At 38.6% G+C, this 27,192-nt stretch overlaps 1 protein-coding gene across 3 annotated transcripts in view; it reads right to left on the reverse strand.

Annotated features, from left to right (window-relative positions):
• Positions 1-5,155: 5,155 nt before the first annotated feature.
• LOC106868465 (ATP-binding cassette sub-family C member 5) overlaps positions 5,156-27,192 on the reverse strand; it is an 86,953-nt gene continuing 64,916 nt past the window's right edge. For all 3 annotated transcript variants that reach the window (XM_089359042.1, XM_089359043.1, XM_089359044.1), the window contains 14 exons: positions 26,099-26,237; positions 24,123-24,206; positions 23,202-23,386; positions 21,111-21,314; positions 19,976-20,105; positions 17,621-17,903; positions 15,511-15,694; positions 14,302-14,391; positions 13,172-13,364; positions 12,230-12,389; positions 11,545-11,623; positions 10,164-10,277; positions 9,564-9,728; positions 5,156-5,447 (listed from right to left, as the gene is read on the reverse strand). In XM_089359042.1, the coding sequence (XP_089215168.1) occupies positions 5,361-5,447; positions 9,564-9,728; positions 10,164-10,277; positions 11,545-11,623; positions 12,230-12,389; positions 13,172-13,364; positions 14,302-14,391; positions 15,511-15,694; positions 17,621-17,903; positions 19,976-20,105; positions 21,111-21,314; positions 23,202-23,386; positions 24,123-24,206; positions 26,099-26,237 (2,097 nt within the window). In that variant the 3' untranslated portion in view covers positions 5,156-5,360. The remainder of the gene's footprint in view (positions 5,448-9,563; positions 9,729-10,163; positions 10,278-11,544; positions 11,624-12,229; positions 12,390-13,171; positions 13,365-14,301; positions 14,392-15,510; positions 15,695-17,620; positions 17,904-19,975; positions 20,106-21,110; positions 21,315-23,201; positions 23,387-24,122; positions 24,207-26,098; positions 26,238-27,192) is intronic.

Raw genomic sequence — 27,192 nt, forward strand, 5'->3', positions numbered from 1 at the left:
AGTACAACGTAATAGTTTTACAAGATTTTTTGCAGGTACAATGTATTATCACCATTTTATTTCTTGAAATTTTCAGCTAAAATAATTTAATTTTTGTTCAACATCTTAACCAAAGTAAATAGATGACTCATCTACTTACTTTGATCTTAGCATGGGGGTCCTCAACTGCGGAGACCCTCTGCGACCGCAGAAGTTTCAGGGGCTTAGCAACGGCCCTGAGTATTCGGCTCCCGATCGTAAGGCGACTCGCTGTGTCTTTGAGCAAGACACTTTATTTCACGTTGCTCCACTTCACTCAGCTGGTAAAATTGTTCTGTACTTGTAATTCAAAGCTCGGCCTTGCCACATTCTGTGTTACGCTGGATCTCCCTGAGAACTACATTAAGGGTACGTGCATCTGTGGAATACTCGGCCCAATAGTAATTTAATGGTTGAAGGAAAAATACGAATTGGGAGTGAGTTCCAGAAGTATATCGTACTGAAGAAGAAGGACTGGGTTATTTGGTGGTTAGCGCAAAATCTAAGAATGGACACACTGGTGGCTTCCTGTCGGATCCCACTATAGCAGTGTAAGTTCATGGTTCTTCTCTCGAGCACCACCACCACCACCACCCAAACACACATTATACCAACTCTTTTCTCGGTAAGTTTCTTTTTATACACGAATGACCTACATACGTCACGGATGAAACGTGAAATTGGTAGGACAAAAATTGTGCCGAATCCTGTCGGATTCATGGTACCTATGATTCAAAAAGATACAACTTTGTCGCACTGTGCCTCACAGATTCTGCTTGAGAATTACGTTAAGGGTACACACGTACGTGGAATACTCGGCCACTTCCATGTTAATTCAGGACCAGGTAAATCAGTTGATCGAACAATTGAATCTTCATCGACAAACGACGGAGATCCACCACCACCACTACCATCACCACCACTACCGCCACTACTGCCACCAAATAGTAACAGCAATAGGCATTAAGAAAACAGAACAATAATTAATATAAGTAATTAATTTTCACTGACGTATGTTTTATTTTTATAATTACCAACTTACCCTGACGTATAATTGTAACTTATCCGTAAAGACTTTCATTTTCTTCAAGAATAACTTCAACTACATTTAAATTCTGGAAGGATATTAAGAGGGTCCCTGATGAAAATTGTCACAGGAGAACAATCTGGAATAGTTGTATCCATGAGAAAATATATATATTCAAAATGATGTTTTTAGATAATCTATATTTCTTAGTAAAAATATCTCAGAAGATCACGCAAACTCGTCTCAATATTCATGAAATCATTGAGATTCTGTATTTGCTATTTTAATATGGGGTAGGACCACCTTTGGCAGTAATTACAGCTTGAATTCTACGAGGTATGGACTCGTACAAACTTTGAATTGTTTCCAAAGGATTTTTTGTCCATTCTTCAGCTAAAACAGTCTCCAGTTCTTGTAGTGATGATGGTGGAAGATATTGACTCCTTACTTGTTTTTCTAAAATGCACCATAAATGTTCAATAATATTGAGATCTGGGGACTGTGGTGGCCAGATAAGATGTTCAACTTCACTAGAATGTTCCTCGTGCCATTCAGTAACAACTTTAGCTGTGTGAATTGGCGCATTATCATCCTGAAAGATTGCGTTTCCCTCTGGAAACAGTTCCGCAACCAGATGATGAATTTGATCAGATAAAATGCTTAGTCGTGACTATTAATTCTGCCATGAAGGGAAACCACTGGGCCGGCGGATTTCCAAGATATAGCACCCCACCCCCGCCCCGATCATCACAGATCCTCCTCCATGTTTAACAGTTAGAAGAAGGTAGTCAGGGTCAAATGCTTCTTTTGGCTGTCTCCACACGTATACTCGGACGGTGGTCGGAAATAAGGTAAACGATGACTCGTCCGAGAAAATAACATTCTTCCACTGCTCTTGGGACCAATTCTGTAGGTTTTTACTCCACTCTAAACGCTTTGCAACATTTGCTTTTGAAAGTAGTGGTTTTCTGATTGCAGCCCTCCCGTGAAATCCGGCTTTGTGCAGTTCCCGGTGAACAGTTTTTTGTGGAAACTGGGTTCTCGAAGTGGTCATTAAGCTCTGCAGTAATTTTGGGAGCTGTACTTTTGTGATCCTTTCTAACAATTCGCGTAAGGGTCCGATGGTCCCTATCTGAAAGCTTTGGTTTTCTCTCGGAGTTTTGTTTCGACGAGGTGGTTTTTCCCTCTTTCCCAGAGGCTGTAATTACTTTCGAGACAGTACTTCTTGATACACAAAACATTTCGGCTGTTTTCGCTATGCTAGCGCCTGCTATTCGAGCACCAGCAATTTGACCTCTTTGAAAGTCCGATAGATCTGTCATTTTAATGAATTTTAATTACCTTCTTTTTTTTATATCAGAAAAGAAACGGCAATTTTAGCAAAACATTAAGAAACACTAATAATAAATTTAAAAAAACATAAAAACAAACAAGCTTTTGACGGTTGATAGTAATATACTAGGCCAGAGAAAGCTAGTAGTGTCGGTATATTCACTGGAGAAGGCATATTCTTGATTGGGTCTGCCCTCGACAGGTCAGGACGTCTTCCATTCTTATCTATGATTTGACTAGGCAAAAAAATTCGCACTTCTCTTCACTGAGTGCGAAACCATAATCCTTAATTCTTTTAAAGACACACTTCATGTGTTCGATATGCTCATCCCGTGATTCACTTTTGATTAACATGTCATCAAAATAACGAATAGTAAATTGACAGCTTACTAATATCAGGTCCATCACCTGTTGAAATATTGCAGGTGTTACCTTCAATCCAAAAGGTAGCCTATTGTATTTGTATAGAGCTCTGTGCCTGTTGACTGTTAACAGCTTTGAGCATTTTTTATCTACTTTGATCAGTAGATGTGCGTCAGACAGATCGAGTTTTGAAAATATTTTCCCTCCGCTTAGTTTTGTAAAAATATCTTGTGGGGTCGGTAGTGGATAATGGCTCGTTTTTAAACAGTCTGTAGTGACGTCATATTGGCGCCAAAAGGCATAGGCGCCATTGCTGAATCCTTAACCACGCATGCGTGGGTTTCAACATCGAAGCGTTCCCGCTATTAGACTGTCTCTTACCAAGCCTGACAGCGACCAAGCAAGACGTCTAAGCAAGCTCTCCCATTTGAGTGTGGTTGAACCAAATTGTCTCTATAACGACACCAGCTCGAAGAACCGTACATCTACATTTCAGGCTACTCTAAAACCGGACAATTAGAAGCTGTTTTATTTTCCACCGTACAATAAATATTTGTTGTTGTTGATCAGTTTGGAGTTTCTGCGTTCAGTTCTCTTCCAATTTAACATAGGAAAGTTAGGTGTATATCTAAAGATATATAACCCACTCTCCTAAAAGTCATTTAAACCGGTCAAAAAAATCGGCACACATTATATTTCAACACTCCATTTGAGTGATGAATAGATAAGTTTTATCACCGAATATGTTAGACAGTAATACTATTGTTTCTTTAAAAACAAATTTCATTGGGTGTTTTGGGAAATATGAAATTACAGTAACGTTCATGCTCTAACGGAGCTAATTTCCTCAATAACAATTTCACTTTCTGTTCGTCCGACCGTGATTTGCAATTTTGCTTTAAAAATCTCCTCGTACCTTCTGTAGTACGACGCTAAAGCTAAACTCTCCTCTGAGTTATAACTGAATTTATTTATCGAATTTGAGACGTCGTCTGGCAAAAACGAAATTATCTCATTTTTGGACTTCTTTGAATACAGTTCCAATAATTGTTGTTGTAGTTGTTGCTGTAACAGTTACTTCTGCAACTCCTGTTGCTGCTCTTGTCGTTGCTTTTGCAACTGTACTATGGAAGCTAATAGGTTTTCCATTATTTAAGAAATTGTATCCCGAACAAGTTGTTAAATAACCTACGCAAGCTTCGAAACTTTAGTCACCAGATGTTGTAACGTAGTTTGTTACATACGATAAAGAAGATAACCAGACAACAGTTAAAACAATGTAATGCACGAACAAATCTCTTTACGAACCAACGATCAATGTTCCTTGTAACTAACCAACTGACACCTTTTGACTTCGCTGTGAACTAACACGAACTTCACTCGACTCTGAACTCACTCGGATTGTTAATATTTATACTTTACTCAGACCAGTATATCTCTCACAAGGGGACGTTGTAATTCTCATCACAGCAGAGACCATATTAGCAGTGGTGGAAGGAGTTCTGAAAGTGTGGTTGCTAGAATAAGAACTGGTTAGGCAAATCTCAGAGTGCTTCTGCCTTTGGTAAGTAAGGGCCTCTCTCTCAATGTGAAAGGCAGATTTTATGATGGGTGTATGTGTACAGCTATGCTACATGGCAATGAAACATGGACTATGACTACATTACTCACTGGATGAGTAATGGCACTGTGCATGCATGACAGAGTGTAAATGATTTAAGACAAAACCTGGGTGTAAGAGGCATCAGGTGTTGTGTGCAAGAGAGAAGACTGTACTGGTTTGGTCATGTGATTTGTTATGGATGAGGACAGCTGTGTAAAGAAGTGCTGAGCTCTAATTGTGGAGGGTACATGTGGAAGGGGTGGGACAAAGTGGTAGGAAAGGATCTTTAGATGCTGGCCCTCACCGAGGAAATGACAAGGGACCAGGAGTTGTGGTGGTTTGCTGTATTTGATAAGATACATCAAGTTAAGTGAAATCACTGTCTTCCACAGATACAAGTTTTGTCATTTTGGGTGCTGGTGCCACATAAAAAGCACCTGTGCCAGTGGCACAGGAAAAGCACACAGCACACTGTTATGTGGTTGGTGTTAGGAAGGGCATTCAGCTGTAGAAACCAGGCCACAACAGATAATTAGAGTCTGAGCAGCTCCCAGCTGGCCAGCCCCAAGTCAAACCATCCAACCTATGCCAACAGGGAAAGTGGCTGTTAAATTATGACGACGACGATGATGATGATGATGATGATGACGACGACGACGACGATAACACTAGTGCAGACATGAAAAGAGACCAATAAAGTACCACACTTAGAAATACTGTAAGCCCTGGGGTCGATTTATTTTACTAAAGTCCTTCAAGGCAATGCTCCAGCATGTCCGAGTCCAGTGAGAAAAAACAAGTAAAAGATAAAATAAAATGTCAGCAATTTAATTTCTGTATGTAATTAACCAAATGAGTAATGAGGTTTATCAGATTTGATAGTCTTTTAATTTGGTTTTAATGAAATGTTTTGGACATTTATTGGATTGTTCTGAGAAAATATATAAAAAATAAACAGCAGTTGAAATGAAATGAAAAAGTATCTACAAAATCTGTCTGTAAGTTTTCTTCGGAAGCTTACATAATCTCTCTGGCTTTCCATAGTTTATAAAACTTGGAATTTGATTTTTGCAATAACTCATTAGGGATTCCTTCTTCAACAACCTGTAGGGAATAAAGGAAAATAAGGGTTTTGTAAAAGATATACACATGCATATGTGAGTGTGTGTTAGTGAATATACAGATATTTATAAATACATATGTATTTATACATACATACATATATATATACATACATATGCATAGTTCATACAAAAACATTGTTGTCTGCCTAGTATAAATACTAAGAATTACTAATGAGAGTTACACAATCTCTGAAGATTTCACAATGCAATCTGGTACTAAAATTTTTCTTATATAACTGATATTTATTTATTGTTAATGAGATACACGTAAGATGATGTAACTAAATACAATATAAACAAACTTGTTTTTCTTTTACTTTTTATGTTATCTGTAACTTATACAACTGAAAATTCCAACCAAATGAAATTTAAAGCTATGAGTTCTCCTCACAGTTTCTCTTTGAATACGAGGAATACACATAAAGTTCTAAATATTAGTTTTATGCCTTCAGATTTACATCTGAATTGCACTATATACTCTATGCTCTTGACTGGGGAAGGAAGCAAAGTAGTCTTCACTGAGGAGGAGTCAATAAACTATGAACCATTCATTCAGGCAATACCCTCACCCTTTCTTTCTGCATATCAATAATACAGAAAGAATGCATTTACATTTTATTTCACCCACAGGGAGGCTTTTAAATATTCAAATTTATAATAGTAAGTAAGGTTTATTTCTCCACAAAGTGTATAATACATTCATGTGTGTGTGTGTGTGTGAATATATATATATATATATATATATATATATATATATATATATATATATATAAGATGACTTGTAATTTGTTTATTCGCGGGACAACCTGTTGAAAGCCACCGACCAGATTTGTGGGTGGTGTAAGGTCCCCTCCCAACCCAGAGTAACGTGGTGGTGGAACAAGGAGGTAGACAGGGCTATTAGACAAAAGAAACAAGCTTGGAAGGACTGGAAGAACGGTGGTAGCAGGGAATTGTACCAATGTGCCAGAAGGGAGGCTAGGCGACAGGTTTATTTAGCCAGAGGGGAAGCAGATAAGGAAAGATTTGCCAATGTTCTGCGCCGTGAGGACCAAAGACTCGAGGTATTTCGGGTTGCAAGACAGTGTAGGAGAGAGAATAGTGATGTTGTAGGAGAGAAATGTGTTCGCATGGATGATGGTACGCTTGCATTAAATGAGGATGCAAAGAAAGAGGTCTGGAGATGCCACTACGATAGATTGCTTAATAAAGAGAATGAATGGGAGAAAGAGAGCCTGCCTTATGTCGACCCAATAGAGGGACCAGCTATCCGAGTTGATAGTACCAGGGTAGATAAAGCAATTAAGAGTATGAAGACCGGGAAAGCCCCCGGCCCATCAGGAATCACTGCAGAGATGCTCAAAATATCTGGCAGTGTTGGCTATAGCCTAGTCACCCGTATTACGAACCAGGTGATACACGAAGGAGTCATACCCTATGACTGGTGTAGCAGCATCATAGTCAACTGCTACAAAGGTAAAGGGGACGCTTTAGATACAAATAATTACAGAGGCATCAAGCTGTTAGATCAGGTTATGAAAGTTACAGAGAGGGTCATAGCCCAACTAATTAGGGAGCGAATCAATTTAGATGAGATGCAGTTTGGGTTCGTGCCAGGTAAAAGCACTACTGATGCCTTATTTCTAGTGAGACAGTTGCAAGAGAAATACCTAGCCAAGGATAAACCTCTGTACCTGGCTTTCGTTGACATGGAGAAAGCCTTTGACAGGGTCCCCCGATCCCTTATCTGGTGGTCAATGAGGAAACTTGGGATAGAAGAATGGCTAGTGAGAGCTGTGCGAGCCATGTACAGAGATGCGGCCAGTAAGGTGAGGGTTGGAAATGAGTACAGCAATGAATTCCGGGTAGAGGTAGGGGTCCACCAAGGTTCCGTCCTCAGCCCCCTATTATTTACCATAGTCCTCCAGGCAATCACAGAGGAGTTCAAGACAGGTTGCCCCTGGGAGCTCCTCTATGCTGATGACCTTGCCCTAATTGCGGAGTCACTATCAGAACTAGAGGAGAAGTTTCAGGTGTGGAAGCAAGGTCTAGAATTGAAGGGCCTTAGAGTCAACCTAGCTAAAACCAAAATCCTAATAAGTAGGAAGGTAGATAAAACACAAACCCCTTCAGGTAGATGGCCCTGCTCAGTATGTAGAAAAGGAGTAGGTAGTAACTCTATAAGATGTACCAGGTGCAAGCTATGGACACATAAGAGGTGCAGCAACATCAAAGGCAGGTTAACTAGCAAGTTAGTTTTTGTTTGTGGCAGATGTTCAGGTGCAATAAAGACTGCAAACAAACAGGAAACAACTTCTATCTCATTCCAGGGTGAAAAACTAGAGGTAGTCGATAGCTTCCGCTATCTGGGCGACCAAGTTAGTAGTGGGGGTGGGTGCGCTGAAAGTGTAGCTGCTAGAATAAGAATAGCCTGGGCAAAGTTTAGAGAGCTCTTACCCCTGCTGGCGACAAAGGGACTCTCACTCAGAGTAAAAGGCAGACTGTATGACGCATGTGTACGAACAACCATGCTACATGGCAGTGAAACATGGGCTGTAACTGCTGAGGACATACGTAAGCTCGCAAGGAATGAAGCCAGTATGCTCCGTTGGATGTGTAATGTCAATGTGAATACCCGTCAGAGTGTAAGTATCTTGAGAGAAAAGCTGAACATTAGAAGCATCAGTTGTGGCGTGCAAGAGAGACGATTGCGCTGGTATGGACATGTGGTGAGAATGGAGGAGGATAGCTGCGTGAAAAAGTGCCACACCCTAACAGTTGAGGGAACCCGTGGAAGAGGTAGGCCCAGGAAGACCTGGGCTGAGGTGGTGAGGCAAGACCTTCGTACATTGGGCCTCACCGAGGCGATGACTACGGACCGAGACCTTTGGAAATGGGCTGTGCGTGAGAAGACCCGGCAAGCCAAGTAAGATCGTTGCCAGTGCCCCTGGACTGGTTCTTGTGCGGGTGGCACATGAGATGCACCATTTTGAGCGTGGCCGTTGCCAGTACCGCCTGACTGGCTCCTGTAGGATTTTCGAGCGAGATCGTTGCCAGTGCCCCTGGACTGGCTTGTGCGGGTGGCACATAAAAGACACCATTTCGAGCGTGGCCGTTTTCGTGCGGGTGACACGTAAAAGCACCCACTACACTCTCTGAGTGGTTGGCGTTAGGAAGGGCATCCAGCTGTAGAAACTCTGCCAAATCAGACTGGAGCCTGGTGTTGCCATCCGGTTTCACCAGTCCTCAGTCAAATCGTCCAACCCATGCTAGCATGGAAAGCGGACGTTAAACGATGATGATGATGATGAGTGGAATGCAACATTGACTTCACATGTATTTGAACTCAGAATATAAAGAGAAGCTAAATAGATATCATTAAATGCTACAAAGCACTTTAAATCGAACACAATGGATTCTGCCATCCATTTCGTCTCTGAATAGGAATCCATTGTTTTTTTACTGTTGTCCCCTAATCCTAATCCTTTCTATTTATAGATACAAATTTTGGAGGAGGAGGAGGAGACATGTTTGAATACACTGACCACAGTGTTACACCCTAACAATAATAATAATAATAATAATAATAATCATAATAATAGGAGCAAGTAGGCGTTGAGCTGGGTGAAACGTTAGGATGCTAGGTGGAATGTTAAGCGATATTTCGTCTGTCTATGTTTTGAGTTCAAATTCCACTGAGGTTGACTTTGCCTTTCATCCTTTTCGGGGTTGATAAATTAAGCACCATTTGCACATTGGGGTCACTCTAATCGACTGCCCCCCCTCCCCAAAAAATTTCGGACCTTGTGCTTAGAGCAAAATAGAATAATAATAGGTGCAAGAACAAATACCACAAGGTATTTTCCAAATGCAGAGATGCATTGTGTGTATGCATATGAGTGTATGTGTGTGTGCATATGTATAAGTGAGTGTCTGAGTGTGTGTATGAATGTGTGTGTGTGTGTGTGTAGTTGGATGCATAAAATTTAATGCTTCCATCACAGAGGTTGTGCTCTGAGTATGTAACCATCAACATTGGCTTTCATCTCCCTCGTTTGGTAGATGAAAGGTGGTGGGCGACAAAAGATTGCTTTACCTTTCCGTTGTCCATGATGATGACTTTGTCACATTCCACGATTGTATTCAGACGATGAGCAATAATCATGATGGTGCAGTTGGTGAAACATTGTTTAATGGTGTTTTGGATGAGGGAATCAGTTTCCGCATCAACAGAAGATGTCGCTTCGTCAAGGACCAATATCTGGAAATAGTAGAGCAGAGACACTGAGACATTATGATTAAACAATTCATGGAGGGATTAATTGTGGACTAAAGAAAGTTGATGCTGTGATCATCATCATCATGTAAATTATGTAAATTATGTACATTTGACGGATATTTGTCCTCATCTTGTTTGTTGTTAATACAATGTTTCAGTTGATATACCTTCCAGCCTTCATCAGGTGTCTTGGGGAAATTCCTTAGGTATTTTTCGATGTTGTTGTTATTATTATTATTATTATTCAGGTCACTGCCTGGAATCGAACTCGGAATCTTGGGGTTAGTAGCCTGTGCTCTTAACCACTATGCCATATACCTGATGAGGACAAATATCCACCAAATGTAAATAATGTACATAATTCATCTCTTAAATATAGAACTGTAAAAGATAAAAGTTTCTCAGCTTCAAACTTACCTTGTTTGCACGAAGTAGGACTCTTGCTAGACACAGTAACTGGCGCTGACCAACTGAGAAATTCTTTCCATCTTCTTCTACATCAGAATCTAAACCATTTTTCAATGCAGTAATCTGGAATTGAAGGTAAAATATTTTTACAAGACACTTGTCACCCACAAACAAGAACGGTTTGGTAACGTGTAACATGCTTTCACTAATTGTTTTAGGTGCCTGTGTTATCGTGAGCTGACATAGGCACCCTCTCAACCCTCATACCTTTTGGCCCAATGGCTCATCCAGGGGGTGACTACTGAGGAAGACAGACATGAATATTGTATTGAGGTTCAAATCCTGCCAAGGTCACCTTTGTTTTTCATCCTTTTGGGATCAATAAAATAAGCAACTGTCATGCGCTGGGGTTGATGAAATTGACTACCCCCACCCTCTGCCTAAAATAGAAAGAAGGGGGAAGAGCAGGCAAAACTGTGAACATAAGTGCAGGTGTGGCTGTGTGGTAAGAAGCTTGCTTTCCAACCACATGGTTCAAGGTTCAATCTCACTGCATGGCATCTTGAGCAAGTGATTTCTACTATAGCTCTGGGCTGACCAAAGCCTTGTGAGTGGATTTGGTAAATGGAAACTGGAAGAAGCCCATCGTATATATATAAATGTGTGTGTGCGTGTGTGTATGTATATGTTTGTGTGTCTGTGTTGGTCCCCTCATCATCGGTTGACAACCAATGTTGGTGTGTTTATGTTCCTGTAACTTAGCAGTTTGGCAAAAGAGTCCAACAGAATAAGTACTAGGCTTACAAAGAATAAATCCTGGGGTCGATTTGTTCGACTAAAGGCGGTGCTCCAGCATGGCCACAGTCAAATGACTGAAACAATAAAAGAATATATATATTGCATGCCTTTCTGTCTGTGCCCCCCCACCCATCATCACTTGACAACCAGTGTTGGTGTGTTTACATCCCCATAACTTAGCAGTTTGGTAAAAGAGGCTAACAGAATAAGTACCAAGCTTAACAAAAAAATAAGTCCTGGGGTTGATTTGTTCAACTAAAAAGGTAATGCTCCAGCATGGCCGCAGTCACATGACTGAAACAAGTAAAACAATAAAAGAATGAAAGAATGCTAAATGAAACGCTTTGCAACATCTTTTCCATTTTTACATTCTGAGTTCAAATCCCACCAAGGTAGACTTTGCTGTTTGTTCTTTCAGGGTCAATGAAATAAGTACCAGAGGAGCACAGGGGTCGATATAACTGATTCATCTCTCCCCTCAAAATTGTTCCAATATTAAAAAGATAATCGTAATTACTTTGTCCGGATCATTCAAAGGATAAACATTTTCCTATGTAAAATATTCATTAAATTTACAAAATAATCGACTCACAGCATTCTTCATATAACAGTTTTCCAGTGCCGACCAGATTTGTTCATCTGTGTAATTGTTGAAAGGATCCAGGTTATATCTAAAAGAAAAAATGACACATAAGCCTAAGGAACGATCCATGACAGAAAAGGATGAGGAAAGATCCATGACACAGAAGCCTAAGGAAAGATCCATGGCTTGGAATATCATTAGGAGAGCATATCCACAATTGAGTAATTCAAGAACTCAGGGTATGTGATCACAGGAAAACCAACAATAAAAACAATGTATGATGGACATTAAAAGAGAACAATAAAGATGATGACATGGAGAGAAGAAGGAGAAGATGCGTGTGTCTATGTGGTGGTGGTGGGGGGGGGGATAAGTAATGGAGAGGTTAATAAGTCATTACCCTAAGATTCATAAGTGTGGAAATGAAATATGTTTTGTGGGTTCAAACACAGGTCCGGCCCAGGATGTTGAAAGCATTTTCACTGTCCCCCTTCAAATTTAAGGGAGTACAAGCAGCCCACCCGCACCCTCGGTTCCCAAGCCTATGATAAGACTGTATCGTGGTAAGAGCGGTGAAGAATAGACAGACAGACAGAGTATTTTCTATGAGAAAAGGGTTCTGAATAGAAGAACAGTGTTTATTAAAAAAGCCAAAATAATTGTGAGTAATAAGCTATAAATGTGGGATCAATACCTAATAGTTCCAATAAAGAGAACTGGATCCTGGGGTATAATCGATATTCTGGACCTCAGCTCTTTGAGACTAACTTCAGTAATGTCTTGTCCTCCAATTGAGATTGTTCCAGAAGAGGGTGCAACCATTCGGAAAAGTGCAAGTCCAAGAGACGATTTCCCTAGAAACATGATTTAAGGAAACTGTGTCATTCAAAAAAAAACAGGAGATTAAACATTTTAATAGAGTCTTGCTTCAACAACTTGTGTTGGGCAGGTTGTGTGTGTGTGGGGGGTCTGTGTGTGTGTGTGTGTGTGTGTGTATGTATGTATGTGTGTGTGTGTGTGTCTGTGGGTGTGTGTATGTGTGAGTGAGTGTGTGTGTGTGTCCTACCTTTTATCTTTGCATTAGACACCTTCCAGTCGTAGTTAATTTTGTTATCAAATCATTTATAAATACAGTATTTAAAGACTGCTGTTAATTGCAGGCTTTCTTGGAAGTGTCATGTGCTAATCATCTTCCATCCTGGTTAATGAATAACCCCCTGGTATCAATATTCAACCATCCTCATTTGTCTTTTGTTGGGTGGGGGGGAATACTTCTTAAGGCCAACTCTCTGTTTCCAGTAAACGTCATCCTCCTCCTCATCATCCATCATCGTTTAACATCTACCTTCCATGCTGGCATGGGTTGGATGATTCCACAGGAGCTGGCCAGGCAGATGATTGCACCAGGCTTCTGTGTCTATTTTGGCACAGTTTTTACAGTTGGATGCCCTTCCTAACACCAATTACCCAGTAGAGTGGACTTTGTACTCTTTACATGGTACAAGCACAGGCGAGGTTTTTACAGCTGGATGTCCTTCCAAATGCCAACCACTGTATCTAATCTAAAAGCCAAGATATACATGGTAAATATATTAAAAAAGAATTTTGTTACTGATCTATTATTATTGAAACTCACCTGATCCCGATCTTCCAGCAATTCCAAGTTTTTGTCCTGGCAATACTTGTAAATGTATCTTCTTGAGTGTGTTTGGCAAATCACTGCGATATCGCATGCTATAGTCCTCAAACATTATATGACCAATGTCCATCCAGTTGGGAGAAACATTAGTTGTTGGTTCAATTTCAAAGCTTTGCAACTCCTCACCAACCTAGGTATTGTTAGAAAATTATTATTTTAAAATCTCACAATGAGAGATCTTCAGCAACAGTACTTTGGTGATAAAGGTTGTTTGCCAACATAACATGGCAGTCCTGGTTTAGGACGAATGTTGCTGTAATTTAGCCCCAGGAGACATCGTCTCCATCTAGCTATACAACATGATCTGTGTCCTTATATTTTCAAACAAAGGAATCTAGCACCCATACACAGCTCAAAACAATATCTGGGTATTGCGATTTCCAGGTTATTTCCCTTCATCAGCACAGATATTGTTTTGAACTGAGTTGGGGTGCTAAATTCCCTTGTTCAAAAAATATAAGGACACAGATCATGTTGTATAGCCAGCTGGAGATGATATGTCCTGGGACTAAATTACAGCAACATTCGTCCTAAACCAGGACTGCCATGTTATGTTGGCAAACAACCTTTACTCCTAAATATTGTTGTTTGAAATGAAACAAGTTTTAATTTAAGTGTGTCTTGGGGAATTACATCAATAAGAAATAAACACTTTGGTTCTGTTTCACTCCATTGATTATTATTAGTCACTTAGTTAACTATTTAGACCTCGAACCCAGAAGAGTAAACAAGAGAGACAGAAACAAGCAGTAACAAGGAAAATGCTGCTTGTATTTGAATACTATGCAAATATTCTTTTAAAAAAACGTTTCATTGAATTTTTCGAATATTTAATTGTTTTCCATACTTACAATGGAACAGAGAGCAGACTCTAAGTTTACATCTATGAATATCTAACCTCTCGTTGGTCTTATTAAATGCCAAATGTATTCTTCACAATGACAACCATTATTTTGCAAAAAGCTATCTATAAATGTTGGGCTTTTAGGAGTGAAGCTGGATATCATGTTAGAAGATGATTTTTTGGTTGTTTGAGTTTATGTATGAATGAAAAGAAATATAATGACCTTGATATATTCTGCAACTCTTTTTACAGAGTCAAACCTTGCAGCCGCATCTATTAGAAGCCGTATCACAAAATAACACATTCCTATAAACTGAAAAAAACAAAAAAAAAACAAAGCAAAAGCAATAAAATATGTAGTAATAACAAATATTTAACGTATACAACACTTTGAGTCAACACACACACACACACACACACATATTTGGAAGAAGTTCTAATCAAAATATTATTGCAAATTTTATTCACTTGTTACTTATTTATGCTTCATTCTGAAGTAACCAATGCCCCACCTTAAAAAACACTGATTTTGTGTGTGTGTGTAGATTTTAGCGTTTAACCCCAGCCAGCCCTCATTGACCAAGCAAATTTTTGATCAAAGTGACTGAAGTCTTTTATTCAGAGACAAATGTATCTAGTACTACATCTTACAATGTGTCCCTTTTCAAAAGCCTACAGAATATGATTTTGAGCAAGATTTGGCTGCTATTTCTAGTAGTGTAGCATGATTTATTATAGAAAGGCTTCCTGATGATCTTATGCTAACTAAGCTGAAACGCCATTCAGAATAAAAAAGCAAAAATGTTTTCCTGCACCCTTCTTGGGGTCAAATAATTGCACAGATTAAATCTCGGTGACAAAAATCTGGATTGAGGACAGAAACGTATGTGCACAGGGTTTCTTAAAAACTCCAGAAAAATAAAACCAAATCCAGTCAGACTTTTAGGATAATATCAATGCCTTGATAGCAGAAATGACCAGTGTCTGGTTGTTTTAAATAAGTTTCTGATGTAGTCCTGTTTTATGGCATGATACATTTCTATCATGTTTGTTTTATAACCACCACCATGTTTTAAAAAGCAGAAAAAGAAGAGCAAGAAGAAGGGGAGGAGAGAGAGAGAGAGATGGAGAGAGATTCAAGACAATTCCTTACCTAAGACATTTTATGCTTGAAAAATTGTTTGTGAAGCAATTTGTACATGATGAGAGGCATCCGTAAACCAAGGTTCCACGGTAGAGCTCATTGCTTCACAACAAATCTTTAGTCAACTAGAGCTCACTGCCTCACAGCAAACCTTTAATCAAGTAGAGCTCATTGCTTCACAACAAATCTTTAGTCAACTACAGCTCACTGCCTCACAGCAAACATATAATCAAGCAGAGATATATTGTCGTATGACCAACTTAAATATTCTTAAAAGAAATTACATACCTGCACAGCAAAAACTAATCCAAGTCCTGCAAACTCTGCTGAAATTTCTTTGATGAAAACAACACTAATGATAAAAGCAAAGAGGATTAAATTGGCAATAAACTCCAGTCGTACTGCAATCCATCGATCTGAGAGATAGAACAGGAAACTAAAAGATGTGTGTTTATCGTGCAGATCAGAAAACCTGGAAATATACAAGAGAAATTGGTAAATATTATAGTCCTCCAGGCAATAACAGAGGAATTCAAGACAGGATGCCCCTGGGAACTCCTCTATGCTGATGACCTTGCTCTAATTGCAGAGTCACTATCAGAACTAGAGGAGAAGTTTCAGGTGTAGAAGCAAGGATTAGAATCGAAGGGCCTTAGAGTCAACCTAGCTAAAACCAAAGTCCTAATAAGTAGAAAGGTAGACAAACCACAAACCTGTACCGGTAGATGGTCCTGCTCAATCTGTAGAAAAGGCGTAGGTAGAAACTCTATAAGATGTACCCAGTGTAAGTTATGGACACAAAGAAGTGCAGCAATATCAAAGAAAGGCTAACTAGCAAGATAGTTTTTGTATGTGGCAGATGCTCAGGAGCAATAAACATTGAAAATGTGCAGAGAACAACTTCTGCCACACTCCAGGGAGAAAAACTAGAAGTAGTTCATAGCTTTCATTACCTAGGTGACCAAGTCAGTAGTGGGGGAGGGTGCGCTGAAAGTGTAGCTGCTAGAATAAGAATAGCCTGGGCAAAGTTTAGAGAGCTCTTACCTCTGCTGGCGACAAAGGGACTCTCACTCAGAGTAAAAGGCAGACTGTATGACGCATGTGTACGAACAGCCATGCTACATGGCAGTGAAACATGGGCCGTGACTGCCGATGACATGCGTAAGCTCGCAAGAAATGAAGCCAGTATGCTCCAATGGATGTGTAATGTCAGTGTGCATACTAGACAGAGTGTTAGTAACTTGAGAGAAAAGTTGGACCTAAGAAGCATCAGTTGTTGTGTGCAAGAGAGACGGTTGCACTGGTATGGTCATTTGGCGAGAATGGATGAGGATAGCTGTGTGAAAAAGTGCCACAGCCTAGCGGTTGAGGGTAGCTGTGGAAGAGGTAGACCCAGGAAGACCTGGGCTGAGGTGGTGAAGCACGACCTTCGAACATTAGGCCTCATCGAGGCAATGACTTGTGACCAAGACCTTTCGAAATATGCTGTGCGTGAGAAGACCCAGCAAGCCAAGTGAGACCATAACCCGTGGCCTTTACCAGGGATGTAGCAAGAAATGTCATCTCAAGATTGACATTACAAGCATTTCTCATGCTATGTAAATATTGTGGTTTTGAAAATCTTGCCATAATGTGGAATTCAGTAACCCAAAATTTATTTTCCAGTCATGTCCATATATCATGAAAATCAATGGAAAATACATGTTGTGCTATAGGAATTCCATGTCATTGGAAGATCTTCAGGAATGCAATATTTACATAAAATCTTAAAACATGAATGGCTACCATGGAAAGAGGGTTTTTTTAATTTTTTATTTGTAATAAGAGAGGGAAATCCAAATTCTTGCTGAATAATTAAGGGATTGAAAACTATTTCTAAGAAGTCAGTGTTTGAAGAATATTTTGCTGTAAGTAGACTTTCTGATTGCATGAAGACGTGGCCTTCATTTTACAAGATTAAATATTGGCATTATAACAAGATGGCGCCTTTCTGGTACATCTAACTTTTACTTGTTATAGGAGATGTGATCCTATTTTTACTAATCTGAATGGTTGTCAAAAGAGACAGATTTCACTGAGATTCCAAAGACCACACACACCTTACATTACACACAGTCATCTACATACACACTGCCACACACACACACACACACCTTACACATACAACACAGTTACCTACAGCCAGAGTCCTGCATTATCACAAATGCACACATTACATGTAACACATACAGTTACCTCCATCCATCCATCCATCCATCCATCCATCCATCCATCCATCCATCCATCCATCCATTGCCATACACCATCACACATTTTACTTACTCAGCATTTATTAAAGTATGTTACGACAGGAATAAAATGCAAACAAGAAAGGAGAAATGAAGAAATAATATATTACCAGCTGAAAAAAACATTGTTTTTTCTGTAAGCAAAAAGTGATGTCAGTCCATATAAGGAAGTGGTGATGAGACTGATTAATGGTGACCGAGAAGTGTTATCAAGTTTCTTGATTTCAAGGACACTTCTAGTAAATGTCCAACTGATAACCACAAAGATTATCAGCAGTAAAATAAAGGCCACAGTCACATGTGGTGCTATGATAATTAAAGATATGATAACGGCCAGCAACAGCACAATCCCCAGTAAAGTAATTTCTCCTGAGAGGGGCAACCGATTGTCAACTGGTGAGGAAAAATAAAAAAGGGAGAGAAAAAGAAAAAAAATAAATACAAAAACAAAAAAAAAGTTGGGAACAAAAAACAGAAATAAATAAAGAATATTTCATGGTTTCGAAATAGATTAGAAATGGGATTCAATATTTCCAATGTTTCAACATTAAATATAATCCAAGTAGGGTTAAAAAAATGGGCTTAGGGTTAGATATTGGTTCCAAGTTTTGGCATAGGACCAGCAGTTTTTGAAGGGAAGGGAAAGGTAATTATATCGACCAATGATTGACGCTTATTTCATCAACCTTGAAAGGTTGAAAGGCAAAGTCAATCTCTGTGGAATTTGAACTCAAAATGCAAAGATAGACAAAATGCTGCTAAGCATTTTGTCCTGACATGCTAATGGTTCTACCAGTTCACCCACCAGGGTTAGATGAGAGCTGGTTAACGATATTCTGGGTCAGTGTGGGAGATAACTCTGAAAGTTTCTATATTCTTATCTGTTGCAATCTTAAATATAATAAAATACACAAAGTCCCTGTCAGTCACACTAGAGGGAAAGAAGAGTAAAACAACAAATGGAGTGGGAGTGAATGGCAGTCAGAGGCACTAAAGCAGGTGGACAGCACAGGAAAGTTTGGCTCTAAGGACGTTCACAGTTTAATCAGAATATTCTTGCAAATTTTTATCGTAAATTGTATTCAGCACCCATGCACACACACAATATATATAAATATATATATATATAAAATTGTATATTAAACACTTTTGTTTTCAAAATATTGTTCACGTAACAACCTATATATAAATGTTATGTGAATGATAAACAAATAAGACACCTCAAACATATTAAATCTATTAAACATCAAAGATAAAATATGTATATATGTATGTATACATGCAAAATAAGAGAAAGCAAAAGGTGAAAACTTTCAGATGATGAATTTTTATGCATAAATATAGAGATATTTATATTAATAGGTTTTCACAGAATACAAACGACAGAGAAAATAAAAGGGGGTGGAAGAAACGTGTTATAAGTCCAACAGCTGTTTCTGGCAGCTCGGCAATTCATAATAATAATAATTCCATCTTTGAACTTCTCTGCATTAAGATCTGAAGTGTAAGAACTTCTCTACTCTAATGACAGAGGCTCATTTTATCCTATGTCAATCACATCCATATGGCCACATATTGTAATGAACTAAATCTACCAGCATTATTATGAATCGCCGAGCCTCTAGAAACAGCTGTTGGAATTATAACACCTTTCTTCCACCCCCTTTAATTTTCTCTCTCATTCGTACTTTGTATAAGTTACACCTATTAATATAAATATCTCTATATTTATACATAAAAATTCATCATGTATACAGATTTGTGTGTTTTGATTTATGTATGAATTTTAATGCATATACTTGTATATCTAGACATGCTCATATGCTAGATATCTACACATGCTTAGATGATAAATTTCTGGAAAGTTTTACACATTTTTACAGTTCCGGCAATGATGTTCTCCTTTCCAAATTTGAGAAACCTAATTTCTCAAGATTGGTACTTAGGCAGTGTGTTACATATCCCAGTGCCTCAATAATTACAGGTATAAACCTGAACTTGGAAGTATGTATATATGCAAGCTTATATATATATATATATTTCTTTTCTCTTACTCTTTCTTTTACTTGTTTCAGTCCTTGACTGCAGCCATGCTGGAACACCACCTTTAGTCGAGCAAATCGTCCCCAGGACTTATTCTTTGTAATCCTAGTACTTATTCTATCGATCTCTTCTTGTCAAACAATAGTTGTAAGCATCACCATCATACAAGCAAGTGTCATTTGTTGGTAATCTTTTGTGAAAACGTGTCCAGCCATGGGGAAATATTACCTTACTTGGAAACTGGTGAAGGTTAGTGACAGGAAGAGCATTTATCCAAAGAAAATTTGCCTCAGTGAATTCCAGCTGACCCATACAAGCAGGGAAAAGTGGACGTTAAAATAAAGGTTGGCAATAAATAAACTGGAAATACAAGAATTGATTTCTTCAGCCTCTTTTATGTAGAATATTAGTAAAGCACTCACGTTCTAGAATATCTGAAGAAAATCTATTAATGATCCTTCCAGTAGGTGTGGAGTCAAAGAATGACATTGGCATATTAATAATGTGCTGCAGCATCTGTTCGTGCAGTCGAGTGGAACCTTTCAATACAGTCTGTGAATATTAAAGAGAAAAGAAAGTTACTTTAGCAAATAACCTAACAGGTGATAAACAATTGACTCTTACTGTTTTGCTGTCTATTGTAATATAGAACTTATATATTATAATGCCTTGTTTTCCTTCTCCTCTTCATCATCATCATCATCATCATCATCGTTTAATGTCCGTTTTCCATGCTGGCATGAGTTGGACAGTTCAGCTGGGGTCTGGGAAGCCAGGAGGCTGCACCAGGCTCCAGTCTGATCTGGCAAAGTTTCTACAACTAGATGCCCTTCCTAACGCTAACCACTCCGAGAGTGTGGTGAGTGCTTTTTACATGCACCGACACAGAAGCCAGTCAAGGTGGCGCTGGCATCAGCCATGTTCGGATGGTGTGGAAACTAGGGATAGACAAGTGGTTGGTGAGAGCTGTATAAGTTATGTACAAGGATGCTACCAGTAAGGTGTAGGGTAGGCAATGGTACAGCAAAGAATTCAGGGTACACAATTCATCCTTTACCTTATTTCTGACCACTGGCTGAGCATACGTGTGGAGACAGCCAAGAGAAGCATTTGATCCAGACTGTTTTCTTCCAACTGTTAAACATGGAGGGGGATCTGTGATGATCTGGTGGGGGGGGGGACTATATCTTGGAAATCCGCCGGCCCAATGGTTTCTCTTCATGGCAGAATTAATAATCAAGATTATTTAAGCATTTTATCTGATCAAATTCATCATCTGGTTGCGGAACTGTTTCCAGAGGGAAACGCAATCTTTCAGGATGATAATGCGCCAATTCACACAGCTAAAGTTGTTACTGAATGGCACGAGGAACATTCTAGTGAAGTTGAACATCTTATCTGGCCACTACAGTCCCCAGATCTCAATATTATTGAACATTTATGGTGCATTTTAGAAAAACAAGTAAGGAGTCAATATCTTCCACCATCATCACTACAAGAACTGGAGACTGTTTTAGCTGAAGAGTAAACAAAAATGGGTCTATTGAGATGACTTACTTTAACGTAGGAAACTCCTCGAATCATATGGAATAAAACCATTAACAGACCGATGCCACCATAGATAGAGGCATTAAAAATTAAATTGGATTCACCCTCAGACTTTGTTGAAGAGTTGGAATAAGTAGCGTTCTTAGTTGAAGAGTTTAGATCTGTGGTGTTATCACTGAGTATTGTAGGATTTGTGATATTATTGGAAGATGTCTGAAATATAAAGATATTAAATGATAGAATTATAATTAACATATGTTCATTGAAAGAAGGAGGAGGAGGAGAGAAATACAACCCTCTTACGTACAAAATAGCCTGGCTATGGAAAATGAAGGAGGTGAAAATAGTGCCAATAATTGTTGGGTCCTCGGGGACAGTATCGAAAGGCATCAAGGGGAATATAAAAGAAATTGGAAAAGAGTGCCCAGTAGAACTGTTGCAAAAGGTTTGCCTCCTTGGCATGGCCAGAATAATCAAGAAAGTATTAGATAGCTGAAAAGAACGGATAGCATGGTACCGTAAACTGCAGATAGCAAGCCCACTACACATGCAAGACTCCAGGAGTTCCAACAAAACCTGAGATAAAGAGAAATAATAATAATCCTTTCTACTATAGGCACAAAGCCTGAAATTTTGGGATTAGGGGATAGATGATTACATCGACCCCAGTATTCAACTGGTACTCAATTTATCAGCTCTGAAAGGATGAAAGCCAAAGTCATCCTTGGCAGAATTTGAACTCAGAAAATAAAGACAGATGAAATGCCGCTTAGCATTTTGCCCTGCATGCTAACAATTCTGCCAGTTCACCACCTTCTTCTTCTTCTTCTTCTTCTTAATAATAATAATAATAATAATAATAATAATAATAATAATAATAATAATAATAATAATAATAATAATAAAACAACAACAACAACAACAACAACTGCAGTACCAGGCAGTGGCTCTCATGGCTTCTGATCTTAATTGATTGGAAGCGTTATCATGTACATTGTTTTGTCTTGGTATAAAAGATGGGTTACAGCAAATATTCTGCTCAATACCACAGATTTGCTTGTCAGTTGTTTGACCTTAACCAGTTGAGCATGTCCCTTGGTGGCTGACGATATGTGCATCTCTGATCACGAGCAGAAGTAGTGGGGAAGCATCACAGCCATGTGTTGAGAGGAATTCTTTGGAATTTGGATAATTCATCTCAGGAAACACGGGTGTTTTGTTCAACATCCTTAAACAACCCTTATTCAGGGACCTTTTGAGCGGGATGGGCTACTCAAACCACAAAAAATTGTAACTGGACCCCACCTGCAAGGTTATGCTCTTGATATGAGAATGATTACAAAAGTTCCTTTCGAGCACTGCTTTGAGTCCTGAGCTTCTCAGCCATTGTTGGGATTTTGCTTTGTCTATTTCTTTTCTATTTAGCTTAACCCAATATTTGCCACAAACGGGGCTTTTCTTGCCATCATTTTATCATGATACGTTGCTGTTCCAGTTTTAGTTTGGATTTCAGTTGTTTTACAGCTTTTGTTGTTTCTTCTTTTTCTTCATAGTTGTTGAGTAACATGACTTCTTTTTTGTATTTGCCACAGAAAACAGTTTTTGTTTGTTCGTGTTTTGTAGCTATTTATATTAGTTTTCCTTGCTTCTGAAGTAGGCATTTCTGTAGTCCTACGGTAGTTATTTATTATTATTATTATTATTATTATTATTATTATTATTATTATTATTATTATTATCTTTACTATTATTATTGTCATTATTATCTTTGTTATCAACAATATCTATGTATTCACTGTACTGTTAGGCTCATCCCTATTGCGTTTCATTTACATACAGAATCAATTCTCTATTTTTAAAATTTGTGAAGGTTTTAAATGTGTCGTTCACGAGTAAGGAATGTGTAAAGTTGTATTTGTATTTTGATGTTGAATGAGACAAGAAATGAGAGTCGTCTTAGGAAACTGTAGAACCCAGCAATGTATAAAGTTGTGTGAGTGTGAGTGTGCGATTATGTGGACACAGGCATATATGTGTGCATGAATGCGGTTGACTTCTTTATATGTGTGAGGGTGTGAGGGGAAAAAAACAGTCACTTACAGGATTATGTTCTTTCAGAATAAATGTTAACCACCACATTGAAAGGACTTGAATAGAAACACTGATAATGAATAACAGCAGCACAAAGAGACACTGAACAACCCCTCCACATGCCTTTACATACATTCCTAATTGTTCAAAGGAGGTATTTTTTGATATGTCTTCTTTAGCAACCAGTTCAAAATCTACAATTAAATGAAAAATAAGAAAAAAAAACACAGTTAAAATACGATAAAATGCCAGTGAAACTTTCTTGACATGATGTTATATTATTTTTACAATGTGTTTTACATGAACTGGGGCTCACTGATGCGATGACAAGTGACTGAGACCTTTGGAGATATGCTGAGTGAGATCATAGCTATGACCTATGCCAGTGTCACATAACCGGCTCATTTATGAGTTCCCTTCAATCATCAGGCAATGTGCTGTGCTTGAGAAGACCTGTTGAGTCAAGTAAAACCACAGTCATAGCCAATGCCAGTACCGCCTCATTGGCACCCATGCCAGTGGGATGTGAAAAGCACCGACTACACTTTCGGAGGGGTTGGCGATAGGAAGGGCGTCCAGCTGTAGAAACACTGCCAGATCAGATCTAAGCCTGGTGCAGCCTCCTGGCTTGCCAGCCTTCAGTCAAACGTCCAACCCATGCCAGCAGGGAAAGCGGCATTAAATGATAATGATGATAAAACAATGGAAGAATATTGAAGAAAATATCTTCTATTTCACATTTTAAAATTGTTTTTTTACATCAAAATAAAATTTTACACCCAAGACTTATACAAAGCCACTTGCCTCACTAGAGATTTCTAAACTGCAGTCTTTCTTAACATCCCAATTTCAAACAGTGATTTGTTAAAATTCTAATTTACTCAGGAGAGTAAGTCATATTGTTAATCCAAATAATATTGTTTTACTTACCTTCTGGAACACAACTATATTGGCTTATAGTTGACATTGTGCTCATTCCCCGCTGTAGAAATGATGGTTGTTGGACTCTAACAGCTGAATAAAGGTTAAAAAAATATATTTGACATTATTATATATATCTGCTGTAGTTTTCAGTTCAGTCCCACTGTTTGGCACCATGGGGGAGTGTCTTCTACTGTAACTCCAGACCAAATGAAGCCTTGTTAATACTTGAAAGTAATTCTACTCTCAGTAGATGGAAACTAAAAGATGCTCATCATATGAGTGTGTGTGTACACACACGTACACACACACACACACACACACACACACATGTAATAGCATTAAAAATAGAATGGTACTGAAACAAATGTAACTAGTCATTGAATATGTGCTAAATTCTTTCTTTATATTCTTATTTGCATTTTATATATATATATATATATATAAGTTGAAAATGCACTAAGAATAGTTAAATTTTTTTTAATTATCATATTTAAAGATTTAACCAGTTTCACAGTTTAAACTGATCTTCAAAAGTTGAGATAGAAACACATGGCTTATGCTGCAACTGTCTTGCTCTTGACAAGTGATTGAAGCTTGTCCTATTTTTATAGGGAGGACATGACCCAAATTTGTATATGTTTTGGATAGGACTTGATTAGTAGAAGATAGAAGTCATTGTACAAAAACTTCTAAGTAGGACAAGTTTCAAACACTCGTCAGAAGCAAGACAGTTGCAGCATAAGCCATGTCTTTCTATCTCAACTTTTGAAAATCAGTGTAAAATGTGAAACTGGTTAAATCTTGGAATATAATTTTAAAAAATTTTAACTATCCTCAGTGCATTTTCAACTTCGATTTTTTATATATTTTTACCTGTGTGGAATAAAATAGCTTTTTATATATATATATATATATATATATATATATATATATGATGATGATGATGATGATGATATATATATATATATATATATATATGTATATATATAGATAGATAGATAGAGAGAGAGAGAGAGAGAGAGAGAGAGAGAGAGAGAGAGAGAGAGAGAGAGAGAGAGAGAGATGTGTTTGTGTGTATGTGTATTTATGTCTCAGTGCCTTGACATCACACAGTAGTTGTAAATGAGTGTCACTGTTATATAAACAATGAAATCTGTTTCCGATCTTCTGTGGAAATATGTCTAACCAAGGGGAAATAATATCTTACTTGGCGAGGGTTGGCAACAGAAAGAGCATGTGGTTGTACAAAATTTGCCTCAACAAATTCCATCTGACCCATGCAAGCATGGAAAGAGTTGTTAAAACAAGGATGATGAGTAAAAGAGAATCACAGAGATTGTCTATCATATTTTATCTCAAGGATTGAAACTAGGGACATTTATGCAAACAAACAACAACAATTAGGACATCACATCTTCAAAATACAGTGATGAAAAGGTTTGAAAATATTTTCTTAAGATCTAACATTCAATGTCTTAACATTTCTGTAACTCAAAAGAATGGAGATGTTTTTGTTTATGTCATTAAAAAAGACAAAAAGCAGATTTACACATTTTTGTCTCATTCTCTCAATCATCATCCATGATAATGTGGGTTGGCTAAGTCTGCAATACATTAGCTTTTCATGAATATTGATCTCATGTGTTTAATCACAATTTGCTGCCACATGGCCATGGTCCATTAGTAATAATTTACTGCCATGTTGTCACATATTGTCTTAGAGGAAGAATTTTCTTCATTTTTCTTGAGCCCAAGGCTCTATAATCCAGTTACTCATCTTCCATGGTGCATGAGTGGTTGAACAGGAAGCTAATTGATTGATGGCTTCAAGGCCTTCAGAGGGGCAGGGACAAGTTTATTACAATGCCCCCTCCCCCAGTACTTGACTGGTACTTTATTTTATTGAGCCCAATGGACAAAAGGCAAAGATTGGCAGGATTGGGATAAACGAAGATAAGGTAGATATTATTCAAAGCACAAACCTTCTGTTGATGATTCAGTGAAGAAAGTGTCAATGAGATTTGCATAATCTTGATTTGCATCAACCAGCTGTTGGTGTGTCCCTCGTTCAGTGATTTGACCCTCTTTTAAGAAGAGGATATGGTCACATGATGTAAGGTACTGAAAATACATAGAGCCATGAGAGGAGCGGTAAGAGGTGTCAGACGTAGAGAGGCAATGTGAGGATATGTGTATATATATATATATGCGTGAGAAGACCCAGCAAGCCAAGTGAGACCTAAATCTAAGGCATCAGCCAGTCCACTTAGGCGTACCTTCCTTCATTGGACACTAAACTCCACTTGCGAAGACCTGTTGAGGCAAGTGAAATCGAAATTGAGTTAAATTCAACGACTGGCATCCATGCCAACATCGTCTCCTTCATTGGACATGAAACTCAGCTTGCGAAGACTTATTGGGGCAAGTGAAAGCGAAATTGTGATGGCACTTGTGCCCGCGGCATGTGTAAGGACTTTCGAGCGAGATCGTTGCCAGTGCCCCTGGACTGGCTCTTGTGCGGGTGGCACATAAAATACACCATTTTGAGCGTGGCCGTTGCCAGTACCGCCTGACTGGCCTTCGTGCCGGTGGCATGTAAAAGCACCCACTACGCTCTCGGAGTAGTTGGTGTTAGGAAGGGCATCCAGCTGTAGAAACTCTGCCAAATCAGATTGGAGCCTGGTGTAGCCATCTGGTTTCACCAGTCCTCAGTCAAATCGTCCAACCCATGCTAGCATGGAAAGCGGACGTTAAACGACAATGATGATGATGATGATAAACACATATATATATACACGCACACACACATGCATATGAAGGTCCAGTAATTTCTCGCCGAACAACCACACAGATTATTTGTTTATAGTGTTGAATTGATTGTGTTCACATAAGCTCACTTCCTCCATCTAATCAACATTACCTGTACAGGTGTACCATGTGCCACATGTCAGAGTGCAATACTCTAACCCCTAATCCAAGCACCTTCACACACACAGACATATATATATCACATATTCAACCAATTTGAGGATATAAAGGGATGGTTGCGTCCAAGTTATACTGGTGTAATATATCA

The sequence above is a fragment of the Octopus bimaculoides genome, chromosome 10, assembly GCF_046866305.1.
Source record: "Octopus bimaculoides isolate indiv1 chromosome 10, ASM4686630v1, whole genome shotgun sequence".
Classification (NCBI taxonomy): domain Eukaryota; kingdom Metazoa; phylum Mollusca; class Cephalopoda; order Octopoda; family Octopodidae; genus Octopus; species Octopus bimaculoides.